At 31.3% G+C, this 13707-nt stretch overlaps 1 protein-coding gene across 1 annotated transcript in view; it reads right to left on the bottom strand.

The window, feature by feature from the left end:
* The window catches only part of LOC118735562 (mucin-2), a 59107-nt gene extending 45909 nt beyond the window's left edge, over window positions 1-13198 (bottom strand). The window contains exon 1 of the mRNA XM_036465371.1: window positions 12666-13198. Within this exon, the coding sequence (XP_036321264.1) occupies window positions 12666-12791 (126 nt within the window). The 5' untranslated portion in view covers window positions 12792-13198. The remainder of the gene's footprint in view (window positions 1-12665) is intronic.
* Between the last annotated feature and the right edge of the window lie 509 nt (window positions 13199-13707).

The following is a 13707-nucleotide window of genomic DNA, read 5'->3' as shown; positions in this document are numbered from 1 at the left end:
GAAAAAACGTTTTTTCATTTATTTGCGGCTTAGTTAAGAATATTTTTGATGCTTTCTTTCCTCTCGCCTGTTTAACTCACGAGTACTTGTCGGCTACTGCATTTCATGAAGAATATGCACATTGGCTTAAGGAAATACCACTCTGCATGTATTTGTGTATGTATAAGGACATACACTCATATGTTTATCTGTACTTATAGTAGTAGTACATCCTTTATATTTTGGGGTGCTGAATACAAACTTCTCGTCAAGTAGCCAAATTAGTGGCATCTACAAGTCATTCATACAAGTGAGTGCAATTAGTTTATTTTTTCTTCTTTTGAGTCCCTTATATGTACAACCATAAATTTTTTATTCGCCTGCAAATGCCACTGAAAAGCATAAAAATTGCAAGATAGTAGTGAAGTAGGGAAGAGTGAAAGATTTGCGCATATTGCATTCGCAGCGAAATGTTTGCTCAGTCCTACATACATATGTGAGAAGAAGTATACCTATTTTTTTTTTCGATTTTACCTATGTACACATATTTAACCATTCTTTCTTTTCTTTCCTGCGATTTTCTTTCCTGCGATTTTCTTTTCTTCGGCTACGTTGTAAGATTTTCCTGCATGCCCACCAGTTAATTAGATAAGCTTGAGTAATTTTTTTGAGTGCGCTTATTGCTAATGATGACGTAGTGTTGCAATATTTGGGGAACCGACCACTAGCAGGAGAGCACTGCACTATTTTCTACGAAATACAAATACAACAACTTGTTTCGCTTGTGCTTATATACTTTACTGTACCATTCAAGATACACAGATGTGAGACAATTATACGAACGCAATAGTGGCCAGAAGTGTTTGAATTAAAGTCTAGTAGCATTTTTAGTAGTAAATTTGTATATGCTGAATGACCAGATTTGAATGAAATCAAAGACTAGAGGCTAGTAATGGCAATCAGAAGGAAAGTGTTAATGTACTTTCCTTCTTAAAGCAACCTTGTCTAAGTATAAGTATTTTTCAAGGTCCATTCTCACAGAAAGTCGTTTATCTACGTTGTTAATTTCCCTATAAATAATTTTCTTTTCGTTTTATATATGTATACGATCTTTCTTTCTCATATTACTAACTGGTGCATATTTGAATATATCTGCGTTGCTTCGGGCACAAAAGTGTTATCAAAAAAGCACTCGCATTCACCACTCGTTGTGAAAATCAATATTTGAGAGAAAGTACTTCTATGTACATACATATGTATATCATTTAGCTCACCTTGCTCCAACAGTCGCAATGGCCGAGAGATCTGAGTTCGAGTCCTCGGGCAGCGGAATTTTTTTTATTTTCTTATTTAATTTTTTTTTTTTTTTTTAATGTAATGTTCTTTTAAGTTAAAGATTATATCTTTTGATTTTATTTAATTTATAGAAAATTATTTTATGTGTTTTTTTTTTAATCGTTATAACATATTTTTCTTTTTAATATAATTTTTAGAAATTATTCTTAAAAAAAACAATATCATTCTTAATTTAATTTAATTTTTAGCAACTGTTTCTTCTTTCGGTTTAATTTTCTTTTAGTTTTTAGATTTTATAAAAAAAAAATATATAAATTATTTTTTATTTAATTTAAGGGATCTCATTTTTTCTTTTTTAATCAATTTTCCCCCCGTTTTTAATTTTATTTTCTTTTGATTTTTTCATTGCGTTTTAAAAATATATTGTTTTTAATTTTAAGTACATGTTACTTCCTTATTTTTCGATAACTTTTTTTTCTTTTACGAATTTAATTTCTAGATTGTTTTGCTATCAAAAAAAAACAAAAATTTTCATCTATGGCTAGTTTCTCTAATGAATCTTAAACTTACCAGACCGTTAAGATTTAAATAGAAAAATTCTCCGAACGAAATTGAGTGATTACAAATTTTAACGGCCTCAAGCTCAATAAAATTGTTGAATATAATTTTTATAAGGCCATAAATAACAAAAATAAACAGGCTGATAAATTTAATTTGTTGATGCAACCGGGCATTAGTTTTTAAAAATATTTTTATTTGTATATCTTTGCTTAATTTTCATTTTACATATTTGATTTTTTTTAAATAATTTAATTTATTTTATTAGTTTTTAACATTTAAAAAAAAACGTTAACAGATCTTTCAATTAGAAAGTAAAAAGCTTTCAGGATAGTTGCCAGAATTGACAATTGTCTTACGAAAAATAATATAAGCGCAGGCGACTTGATACCCATCGCCTTTACAAGTCACAAGTCAAGGTCATTAGTGTGTTATAAATTCCTGAAAATTCTGTAACGAAATGGCGTTTTGGGCAGATTTGGAAATGATTTTTGAAAATAAATTTTAAACAAAAGGTCTTGGACAGTTTGCATTTTTGCCTATATACAAAATGCAACATTTAGAAATGCAAAAAAACATACTTTCTTTAATACTTCCACCAAAAAGTTGTCAACTACATACCTACATACATACGTGCATAGCATACAATGTATGCAACACATAAGGGGCATGAACCAGTTGCTTAATATAATTCATTGCAAGCACCCTACGCACCTCGTTTTTTTTTCTTGCTTTTCTTAGCTTTTCAATTTATTTCTAAAAACCTACTTAGCTTATCGGCGCTACATTGTGTTATGCCACCAGAAGAGCAACAACAAACAATGGGGTAACAGCAAAGGAAAAACAAAAACATAGCAGAAACTTTGAAGTCTTTCAAATGCTCGTTAACGTTGACGCTCAACTACGCACAATGCTTTTTCCATTATGTCGCGCCGGCTATGCTACTTACTTATGTACATACAAACGTACGTACATATGTATGTATATATGTATATCTTCTGCCACATTGTATAAGTGAATAGGAGTAGGTACTGATGTTGCCACATCACTTCCTTGCTGCTAGAGAAATCAAGCATGCAAAATGTTTTGTGAGACGCATTCGCTGTGATTGTTTGTGCAAGGCTTCGGCAGCAAACAAGAACAGCCAAGCAGCCAAGCAACCAGCTAGCAAGTGCAACACTGTCAACGTTAAAATGTCACTGTTAAGTTGCAGTGTATGTGTGGCAAGAAGAGTATGTATGTATATGTAGACTCCTACTATAATGCATAGAATGCATGCCACACGAAGGCTCTGCTGGCAAGCGGGAAGACGAAAGGCTAGAGAGGAAGTCGATACAAAGCGTCTGCCACATAAGTGGTTTCCGATGCAACAAACTTATGAAGTGGCAGGAGTGCAACATACAATACAAAATGATTACGATAATAATAATCAAAAAGCGAAATGCGAACGGCAACAACAACAACAGCAACTCGTTAAATGTATGTATGAGGTGCAACTTTTGGTGCAACAGCGCCGCAACAGCAACATCAATGTCACATAACAAGCAACTACAACAACAGCAACAGTAGCGCATAGAGTAAGCCAAGCGCTGCACTGTATTCATATGCAAATTATGCGCAACAACAATGACAACAACAATAACAACGAAACACCAAAGTGACAAAGGATTTACTTGTGCTCCTTGAATGAAAATTGAAAAGGCGCCACATGCAACATTAACTGAGCAGAGCACACATACACATGAACATGGAGGAGACAGTGCATATGCATACATATACATATGTACATATGTATATGTATATGTATATGTATGTATATGAAGTGCGCTCTGTGGCATAGCGTACGCTGCCGGAAGTTGCATGCAGATAACGCAAACAATGCGCTGAAGATGCGCAGCGCAGCATGCCTGCCAAGTAGTGGGCCGTTGCGGATGGGGCAACGGAAGAGGCGGAGCGGGCGATATGGAGCGCCCGCTGACGCTGCCGCTGCTGTGTGCTGTGACATTTGTTGGCTTTTTGACTTTTTCAATATTTTCTTGGCGCTTGTCGGCCCGCATTATACTTATTTTACTTCCACCGCTGCCGCATGTAAAACATCTTCAACTTCAACTCCATTACATCTTCATATTTTTTTGCTTCATTTTTGTTTTTACTTTTTTTTCGGAGGGAAGTCAAAGCATGTTTTTCTCTTCAAGTAAACAAAGTTGTGAGTTTGCTTGTCGTCTTTAGTCTTGGAAGTGTTTTTGTTTTTTTTTTTTTTGTCAAGCTTATGCCCGCATGCAGTCTCTTGATTATATTGTTGTTATGTTTTTGATTGTTGTTTGCTTGTTATTGCATTTATGTAATTTTCTTTTCGTTTCTTCTCTTTCCATATTGCTTTTGCTCGGTTTGTGGTTTTTTGTTGTATTATAAATATTCATTGTATATTTTTGCAATGTGTTGATTAGCTTTATGGACACGCAGGCAAGGATATACGCATAGGCGCTTAACGAGCGTTGGAACTGGGTACAAACAAAAAGAGCTTGATAAATTTTAAGAAAAAAAAATTTATAAAAATTTAAAAATTTGTTTTCGCTTATAAAAATCTACATATCGAGCCCTAAGCGCCAAAATAACGGAAGCGACAAGTTTTCCAAAATTTTCTCCTTGATGCAGAAATATTCCTAGAGCATCTAGATGCATTTCTGCATCAAAAATAAAATTTTGAAAAAAAATGTCGCTTAGTCTTTTTGACGATTAGGGCTCGATATGTATGTGAACAAAAAATTATATACCCGAGCGCACTTGTACACAAGGATATTATAACTTTGTTAACATAACGGCAAGCGCTTAAGCCGTGACCGTCTATCTGTCCATCTTTGCACACGATAGCTCGAATAAAAATTAAGATGTCTTAACGAAACTTGGCGCATGTACTTCTTTTTGAATTGTTGGCAGAAAATTCACAAAATCGTACAATATCCACGCCCACATCCCATATAACGGTGATATAAATAATTTAAATCAGCATTTAATCAGTATTTGATGATTCTTATATTTTCGCTTAGTCATAATATTTATTATTTAGTTAATTTTTTTCGCTCAGCGTAAATAGTTATTATTTGATTTTTTTATTTTTTCGATCAAAAGTTATGATTATTTTGTGACTTTTATTTTTTGCTCAGAAATTGTTTTTTTATTTTTTCGATCAAAGGTAATAATTATTTTATGATTTTTATATTTTTTATTTATGAGTTTTATTTTTTCGCGCAGAGATAATAATTATTATTGAGTTTTATTTTTCCACTTAAAAATAATGATTATTCATACAGTTTAAAAGGCCACACAGACGCAAAAAACTGAAATTTTGACCCGAAAATTTTTAGACTTATTCCTTTTTATTAGGGTGCGTTACCTCTGAAAAGGATACGTCAGCAATAACGCTAATATAGTTTTTAAATTTTTCTGAAAAATCATTATTCTTAAATGGAAAAATTTAACTCAATAATAATTACTAGAGTGCCAGTTACTGTCGAAATTCGACAGTTTTTCTTAACACGTAGCAAAACTTATACGGTACAAATTAACTAACCGGAAAATCTTCTGCTAAAACGTAACTAATTTTTTTTTTTATCTGAGAAGGTCTTTGGAGGACTTCGGCAGGACTTGTAATTGACCCGATACATTCAAGTTTATCGATAAATTTCAATGATTGGATACATATCCATAGTTCGATGAATTTCAAGAACACTAAAATTCTATAACTCAACAAAATTCGGTAACTCGACCAATTTCGATAACTGTGAAATTCGATGGCTCGATAAATTTCGATAACTCAAAAATGTAAAAACTTTGGATACCTTTATAAATTTTTACTTTTGACATCTCCACATTTATCGAAAACTATCTAAACATTTTGATAACTCGTTACACTCTGTTCAGACGATTAAATTCGATAAGCAGTGATAAATTGATAAGCTTATATAACCTTGAAATTTCGATAAATCGATATATTTTGAAAATTCCAAAAACTTCGCTTCGTTGAACCAACCAAATTCAGTAGATAAATAATTATCGATAACTCGGTAAGTTGAAAGAACTCCATGCATTACGACACCTCGATATATTTCGTTAAGTCTATAAATAATGATAATTCAATAAATATCGATAACTTGATACATTTCTTTACCTTGACAAATTTCGTTAATCCCACACGTTTTTATAGTTCGATAACTATCCGTAAATTTGGACAACTAAGTTTCTGTGTCTGTAAATTTCGACAACTCAGTAAACATTGATCAGTTTGAATAATTCGATACGTTGCGATAACTTAATAAGCATGGATAAATTTCGATAATTACAAACTTTGATGATTCGATAAATTTCAGTAACCTTTATGGCTGATTTTATTTCGATTCCTATCGGAAAATTTCAACTCTGTTAACCTAATTCTTATGTATTTCTCATTGTCTCCATTTTCGCCTTTATCTCAATTTTCTTCACTTTTGCCTTTTTTTTGTCTTCATCGTTATCATCTTTATTTCAAAGTTTAATTTCAAATACGAAGTAAAACAAAATGCGAAACAGCTTAAATTGAACAGGTTGCAAAACCAACCATACGCAAATATGGAAATTTTTGAACGACGATTTTCAACCAATTTCGAAACTATAAAAACTCTCCTCATCTACAGAAAATTACCTTTCCAACGGTGTTTTTGGTTTTGAAATCGGTAACTTTACCTTGGTCTTCATCTTAGTTTTTATCTTTCACATCTTTGCTTATACCCTTTTCTTTTTCTATTCACGTAGATGAGATGAGGTGCGATGACGTGATAAGATGTGATGTGATAGGATGTCATGTCATGTCAAATGATGTCATACCATACGATGCCATATCATGTGATGCCACGTCATGTAATGCCATGTCATTTCATACGATGTCATATCATGTGATGTCAAGTCATGTGATGTCATGCCATATAATGTGATGTCATATCATATAATGTCATGTCACGTGATATCGTGTGATATGATATCATATTATGTGATTTAATATCATGTGATGTATCTTCATATCATGTGATAAAATGTGATGTGATGTCATGTAATGTGATCACGTTCCATGTTCCGATTAGTATACCGATAACCCTGTTGATAACTGTGTCGATAAAAATACCGATAACAATATCCATAAACATATAGAAAAATAAAACGATTGTAAGATCGATGAATTCATCGATAAATATAATAATCATCAGTATCGATTATTGTACATATCGTTAAAAATATAAATGACTAACTCGATAACAAAATCAATTATTTAATCGATGATTATACCTATAACAATATCCATTATTGTATCGATAACAATATCGATTATTATATCGATTAAAATAGCGGTTATTTAATCAATAACAGTATCGATAACAATATAGATTATTTTATCGATAGCAATATCGATTATTATATCGATAAAAATATCGAGTTTTATATCGATAACAATATCGATCTTCACCTCATCCTTTTCTTCATATTTATCTTTATTTTTGCATATTCCTCTCACCTTTACCTTAAAGTGTTTAAATTTACTTTGATCTTCGTTTTTGCCTGTACCTCTAGGCATCTTTGTTTTTGTTTTTATTCTCAAACCGCTAAACCGCTGAGAACCATGTCCATGTGCATTATTCCCCTTGAATTTGACAATTTACTCCGCACCAACTAACTGCCGCTAAAGAAGTTTCACTTCATAAATGCAAGAAATGTTCTTACCCTTTCAGTTACTCTAATTCTTATGTATCTGTCATTGTCTCCATTTTCGTTTTTATCTTCACTTTTGCCTTCTTTTTTTGACTTCTATTCTATTTGACTTTATTTCTTCATCTTCATATTTATCTTTATTTCAAAGCTTAGTTTCAAATGTGTAGTGAAACAATAGGCGAAACATGTCAAATTGAACATGTTGCAGCAACATCTATACACAATTCGAAAATGTTTAAACGACGGTTTTGGCCGTAATTTTCAACCAATTGTGAAACCATAAAAACTCTGCTCATCTACGGAAAAATGCCTTTCCAACGGTGTTCTTGATTTTGAAATCGGTTCTGTAGAATCGCCAAACGAACGGAGACAAAATTTATGTTAGCGTATTAATATATAGATTAGCTTTGAGTGAAAAAATAAAAATCATAAATAATCGTTATTTTTGTTCGAAAATAACATAATAATCATAATTTTGATCGAAAAAATCTTCGATAAAGCAGCAACTACTGAAGCGAGTATACTAAACAAATTGTTTTTTGGAATAATTGTTTAGCAAAAAATATGATTATAATGAATGATATATGAATGTGCAGTATCGGTCATATCTATAGCACGCCATTTCAAAATGATATTGTGTGCCACTTATGTTTATTTATTTATTTTTAAGAAATTTCAATTAAAATATAGTTCACTCCCAGACAAACCCCATATAAACCCAAGTTGAAAAATTTGTAGAAAACTACAAAAAAGTGCAACAAATTTTCACCTAAATTTCAAACTCTTTTCTCGGAAGCGTTAGAATTTTTTTGAGTACACAGTTTTTTAGCCCCTTCAATTTTAGTCCAATAATGTGCAAGTTTCAAGTGGTTAAAAGTTACCGTAGATTTGTACATACATAAGTATGTATGTTCATAGTCTGTATAAGTTTATTAATGTGACAATTTTTGGCAAACACTATTCATTATTATTAATATGCAGCGCCAAATAGAATTTTTTATAACAATTTGCTATTCACTTTGAGTACATAAGCAACACCTTGACATTTTCCATCATTAAGTAGTCATTTGCTGCAAGTTGATGTTCTGCTAAATTTACCATAGCAAACTTATAGGCGATTTATGTACGCATAACCTTTTTTTATATAGCAGACGCTTTAATCCAACTATTAAATTTAATATTATTTCTACCAAGCTGTTCCACCCAACTGTTAACCAACATAAAATCGCTAAGTAAGTAAAACCGGTTGTGAAATTACGCTACTTGAATATCTTTGAAATTTTTCTCCGCCTTTGTGCATCCACTCATAAACTATAATAATGTGCTAACTCCTTTCTAAATAAGTTTTCATCTTCATCTTTGCTCCTTCTTCACTTCATTTACTTCTGTGGCATGCTAGCGCTTGCATTTATATCTTCTTTTTTTCCTACTTTTTTTTCCTTTTATTTCATTGCTCGCTCGCAAATCATAGCACATTTGCTTAATAGCTCACGGCTGCTTAGCGCACTTACTAACTCGCATTTTTATTTTATTACCACCCACCCTAAGCCAAATGGCAGGCACTTTCTTCTTTATCGCCTTGCTTGCCATTACTATTCAGTTGAACTAAATCCTAGTTTGGAGTATTTGCTTTGCTCTACTCTGCTCAGTTCTATGCTACGAGTCGCAATAATCCGCTGCTGCTGCTGCTGCTGCTGGAATGCCGCGTCTTAAGTACCAATAAAAGTCAATCTTAACACTTTTCCGATAACCACTTAACCATTTCGCATATTTCACAAACATTCAATCGAGTGTATAAATCAGCTAATAAAGGCGGTGAATAGGAAGTTCGAGTGTGAAAGTTGGACAGTCAGAGAGTGTATCCAATTTAAGATTACCTATTTTATGTACTCGTACGCACATAAATATGTGTGTTTATAGTTTAACCCTTGTGGGGAGGTGTGCATATATGTATATATGTATGTGGGTACATTTGTATGAATGCAGATACTGCCATAAAGTGTTGTAGGGTATTTTATTACATGAAAATATGGTTCATTGTAGTGGTAATCATAAAAGCCTTGGTTTTTTAATAAGGACTACCACAACAGTCTACGTACATATATACATATATACATATGTATACATTTAGCTCTGCGAGTGTAATAGTAATTCACTTAATTCAAACGAAAATGTTTGGGTCTAAATCGATAACTTATAACACTTTTTTGTTGAAGTTAAGAATTTTGTAACTGCTCTTCAATCAATTCGTGGGTAAATTTCGAAAGTTTCACCGACAACATCTGCAAATGAAAAGGGCTGTGCGTCTTTTGTTAAATTTAGATTTTTTTTAGAAAACCTTTACATCTAAAGCAATTAAAATACGTATAAAATGCACGTACAAATTTTTTCAAATATTTAAAGTAATATAATATTTTCTGCATGCGACCAATTCTTTTAAATGCTAATTTTTTATTTATTTCATTTTTTTTTTTTAATTAAATCTATACAAAATTTCATTTTCTCTGATTTTTAATATAAAAGATTTTTAATTTTTATGCCTTTTGGTAATACATACTCCTCTAACATTTGAAAAATTTTATTTTTTTTAACAACTTTTTTATACTAAATTCTTTTTAATTTAATAAAAACTATTAAAAATATGAAAAACATTTTAATAAAAACCAAAAAATTAGTAAAAAAAAATATTTACAATAAAAATTGGAATAATAAAGACTTTTTCATGTAATGAAAAGTTAGATTCTTCCTCATTTTTAAATAAAACAAGTTTTTGTTTATATACATACATATGTATATGAAATAGTAAAAAGACTATTTCGTAAACATTTGCTCATTTTTATTATAAACTCTTTAAAAGCTGCAGCATAGAAATTTTATTTTAATTTATGTAGTAATACTATTCTGCATTTTGAAAGTATTAACTTATTTCCGATTTTTTAACAATTTTTTTTTTTAATTCTTGGATCTAATAAAAATTTAAGTTCCTCCACATATTTTAATTTACACGATTTAAAAATTGATGTTTGGAAATGTATGCTTTTTTGGTAAAATTTGCTCGCACACAATACATTTTTTTTTTAACTTTTTATAATAATTTTTTTAAATTAATCAAAATTTAAATTATTCCACAATTTTTAATTTCAACGATTAAAAAATTTTAGGTTTGAATTTCTGTCATAATACTCTTCAAATATGTTTTTGAAATATTTAATTTTAAAAAGGACTAAATTTAATTTTTTTATTTTTTTTTATTTTTTTAATATTTAAAATTTCCCAAATTTATTTTTTTTCTGCTGCTGTTATTTCTGAATTACTCCTTCATCTTTGAATTACATTTTATTCAAGAACATAATCGAAAGTTTTTGTCTATTAAAGCTACATTTCTAGAGTAAATATTTTCTCAGTTCATATTGTTACATGTTTTATAAAATTTAAGTTTTTTATAAAAATAAAAAACCCTAAAACAATATTATAAAGCTAAAAAAGATAATTTGAAATAACTTGAAGTATTTTAGTTCAGTAAAATTAGAAATTTAGCACTGAATTTTTTGCATGAAGATGGCCAATATTGACAAATATGTGTTTAAACTTTGAACTTTTTAAAAGATATAGCTCAAGTTCACAGTTTTGATTTACAACTATTTAATTTTTTGTTTTAAATATTGATATATTTGCGGAAATTTTAGTGCCATTATTACGGTTTTTTGTATTTTTTTATGAACCGCTTTCAAAGTAATTTGGTTTAGGGAAGTCAGTGGCAGAAGACATCGATATTTTTCGATACATCTATGATTCGATTTGCATAGGATTTTTCAGATATTATTTCAAAACCAAATATGTTATTAGCAAAACTGTACAAAATTTCAAATTAATTACTGTAATTGAGGTAATTATGTTTCTAACGGAACATTTTGCAGCAATTTAAATTTTTTGGCTAAATTCACTTCTCTTTTTGCATAATTGAAAACCTGAAATGACAGTTCAATGTACTGTAATTTCAAAACACACTAACTAACTTAATCTCTCATTAAAATTGGAACTTTTAAATTGATGCAACCCTTCAAAAATATTAGGAGAACAAAGCTTACAAATAAAATAAAAATAATAAAAAGAGCTTTCTTAAAACTTTCACGTTTGACACTCATATTGAAATATTTCATTTAATTTAATAAAGTGGATTTTAAACAGGTGGCAACCTTCGTCAAAAATATTTCCGAAATAGACTTTTCGTAAACCTCTCCAGTTTGGCACCTACATACATGTAATTATTTTATTTAAGTTGTTAACTAAACTGCTTTTGAATTTCCAAAAGGTGGCAACCTTCGTCAAAAATATTTCCGAAATAGACCTTTCGGTAACTCTCTCTTGTTTGACACCCACATTAAAATTTTTTTCTTTCTTGTTTATTTAGTGATAGTGAATTTCGAACCAGGTGGCAGCCTTTATCAAAAATATTTCCGGAATAGACTTTTCGTAAAGCGCTCCCGTTTGACACCTGTATTAAAATATTTCATTAAACTGGTCAATAAAACTGATCTTGAATTTCCAAACAGTTGGCAACCCTGTTATAAACTGTTTCCAAAATGAAGTTTTCTCAGACGTCTCGTTGATTTGTTTCATATATAAAATATTTCTATCAACACTTTGCTTAAATTTAATTTCAACTTCAAATCAGGTGAACGCCCCCTCGTTTGATACCCAAATAAAAAATATTTCATTTAACTTATTAATTAAATTTATTTCAACATTTTTAACAGGTGGCAACTCTCTTTAAAATTATTTCGTTTTAGAATACCTTTCGTTTGACACCCACAATGTTCCAATTTATTTTTTAACCTATTAATTGATGGATTTTAGCTTGTTTAGCGGTGTAACCCTTTTAAAGAAATATTCTGTATATTAGGTCAAGTCATAACCTCAATATTTCAAGCCGTTTTAACGCGAAAGAGCAACAAACATACTCACACACTCCCTCGCAAACTTTCACATTTATTATGTTAGTAGGATGTACATATGTAAGTTGAACGTATGGGCTAATATTATGTGCTATAAATATTGTTAAAAAATATACATACATATATATTTATTTTACTCACCACTGCGCGACATGCTGGCGTCCGATAGATATCACTAGCACCAGATAGGCTTTGAAAATACTTTTTTGTGCCGTAAACGGTATCCATTTTCGTGCTCCTGACGTAGTCAGCCGTATGCATATACATATATAGTAGGTATAACTATTTACGCGATATCGCAATCGATTTTCTTTCTTTTTTAATATAGATGAAATTCACAAATTCGGTATCCACGCGCTTTTCTTATTTCTCACGCCTCTCAAATTGCACAAAAAATCTCTGCCTCCCTGCAGTGCATTAAATTTCACACAACTTTCGCAAATTTTCACATATGTATGCATATATGTATGTGCGCAGGTATGTGCATATTTAAAATATTTTTCCACCTTAATTTTCTGCTTGACACATCACATCACAAATACCAGCATATTGACCAAACGCCTGCAAGCAACATATTGCCAACAAGAGGAGCGGTTGCATGCAACTTTATTGTCATTTCAAGCGTCACTCACAATCACTCATGCAACATCAATGCTGACTGGCGTAGTGACACAGTGACTGGCGGGCGATGGTGAGAGAATGAGAGGGTGTATATTTGTGTATGAACGTCTGTGTTGTCACGTAAAAATATATTAATAGCATTAACTAATAAATGAATGAATGAATGAATGAATGAATGAGTGAAAAAAAGTCGGAAAAGTGCAGCTGCTGCTGTTGACGCTTAATAAGCGTAATGAAATTGAGTACGCAGAAGTTGCTGTCGTTTTTTTGCTGCTGCTGTTGCTGTTGGTGCTGTCACCACTACTGCTGCTGCTGCAATTATGAATAGCGACTGTTGCTGACTTGGCTAGTAAGTTGGTTGGTTGGTTGATTGGTTGGCGGGTTGCTGCCTGGCTTGTCGCTTGTTATGGTGTTGTTAAAGGCGCCGCATGCTTTTCTGTTGTCGTTCTGTTGTTATTGTTGTCGGCATTAATATTTGTGGTTATTTTTGTTATTGCTGTTGCACATACTACTATGATGGACACTGATGATGAGCGATGGCTTGCCTTTGGCTATTTTCTTT

This window comes from Rhagoletis pomonella, unplaced genomic scaffold (assembly GCF_013731165.1).
Source record: "Rhagoletis pomonella isolate Grant_MI unplaced genomic scaffold, Rhpom_1.0 Rhpom_scaffold_00003, whole genome shotgun sequence".
Classification (NCBI taxonomy): domain Eukaryota; kingdom Metazoa; phylum Arthropoda; class Insecta; order Diptera; family Tephritidae; genus Rhagoletis; species Rhagoletis pomonella.
Note: the sequence above shows the minus strand (reverse complement) of the source record. Positions and strands in the feature narration are given on the sequence as shown.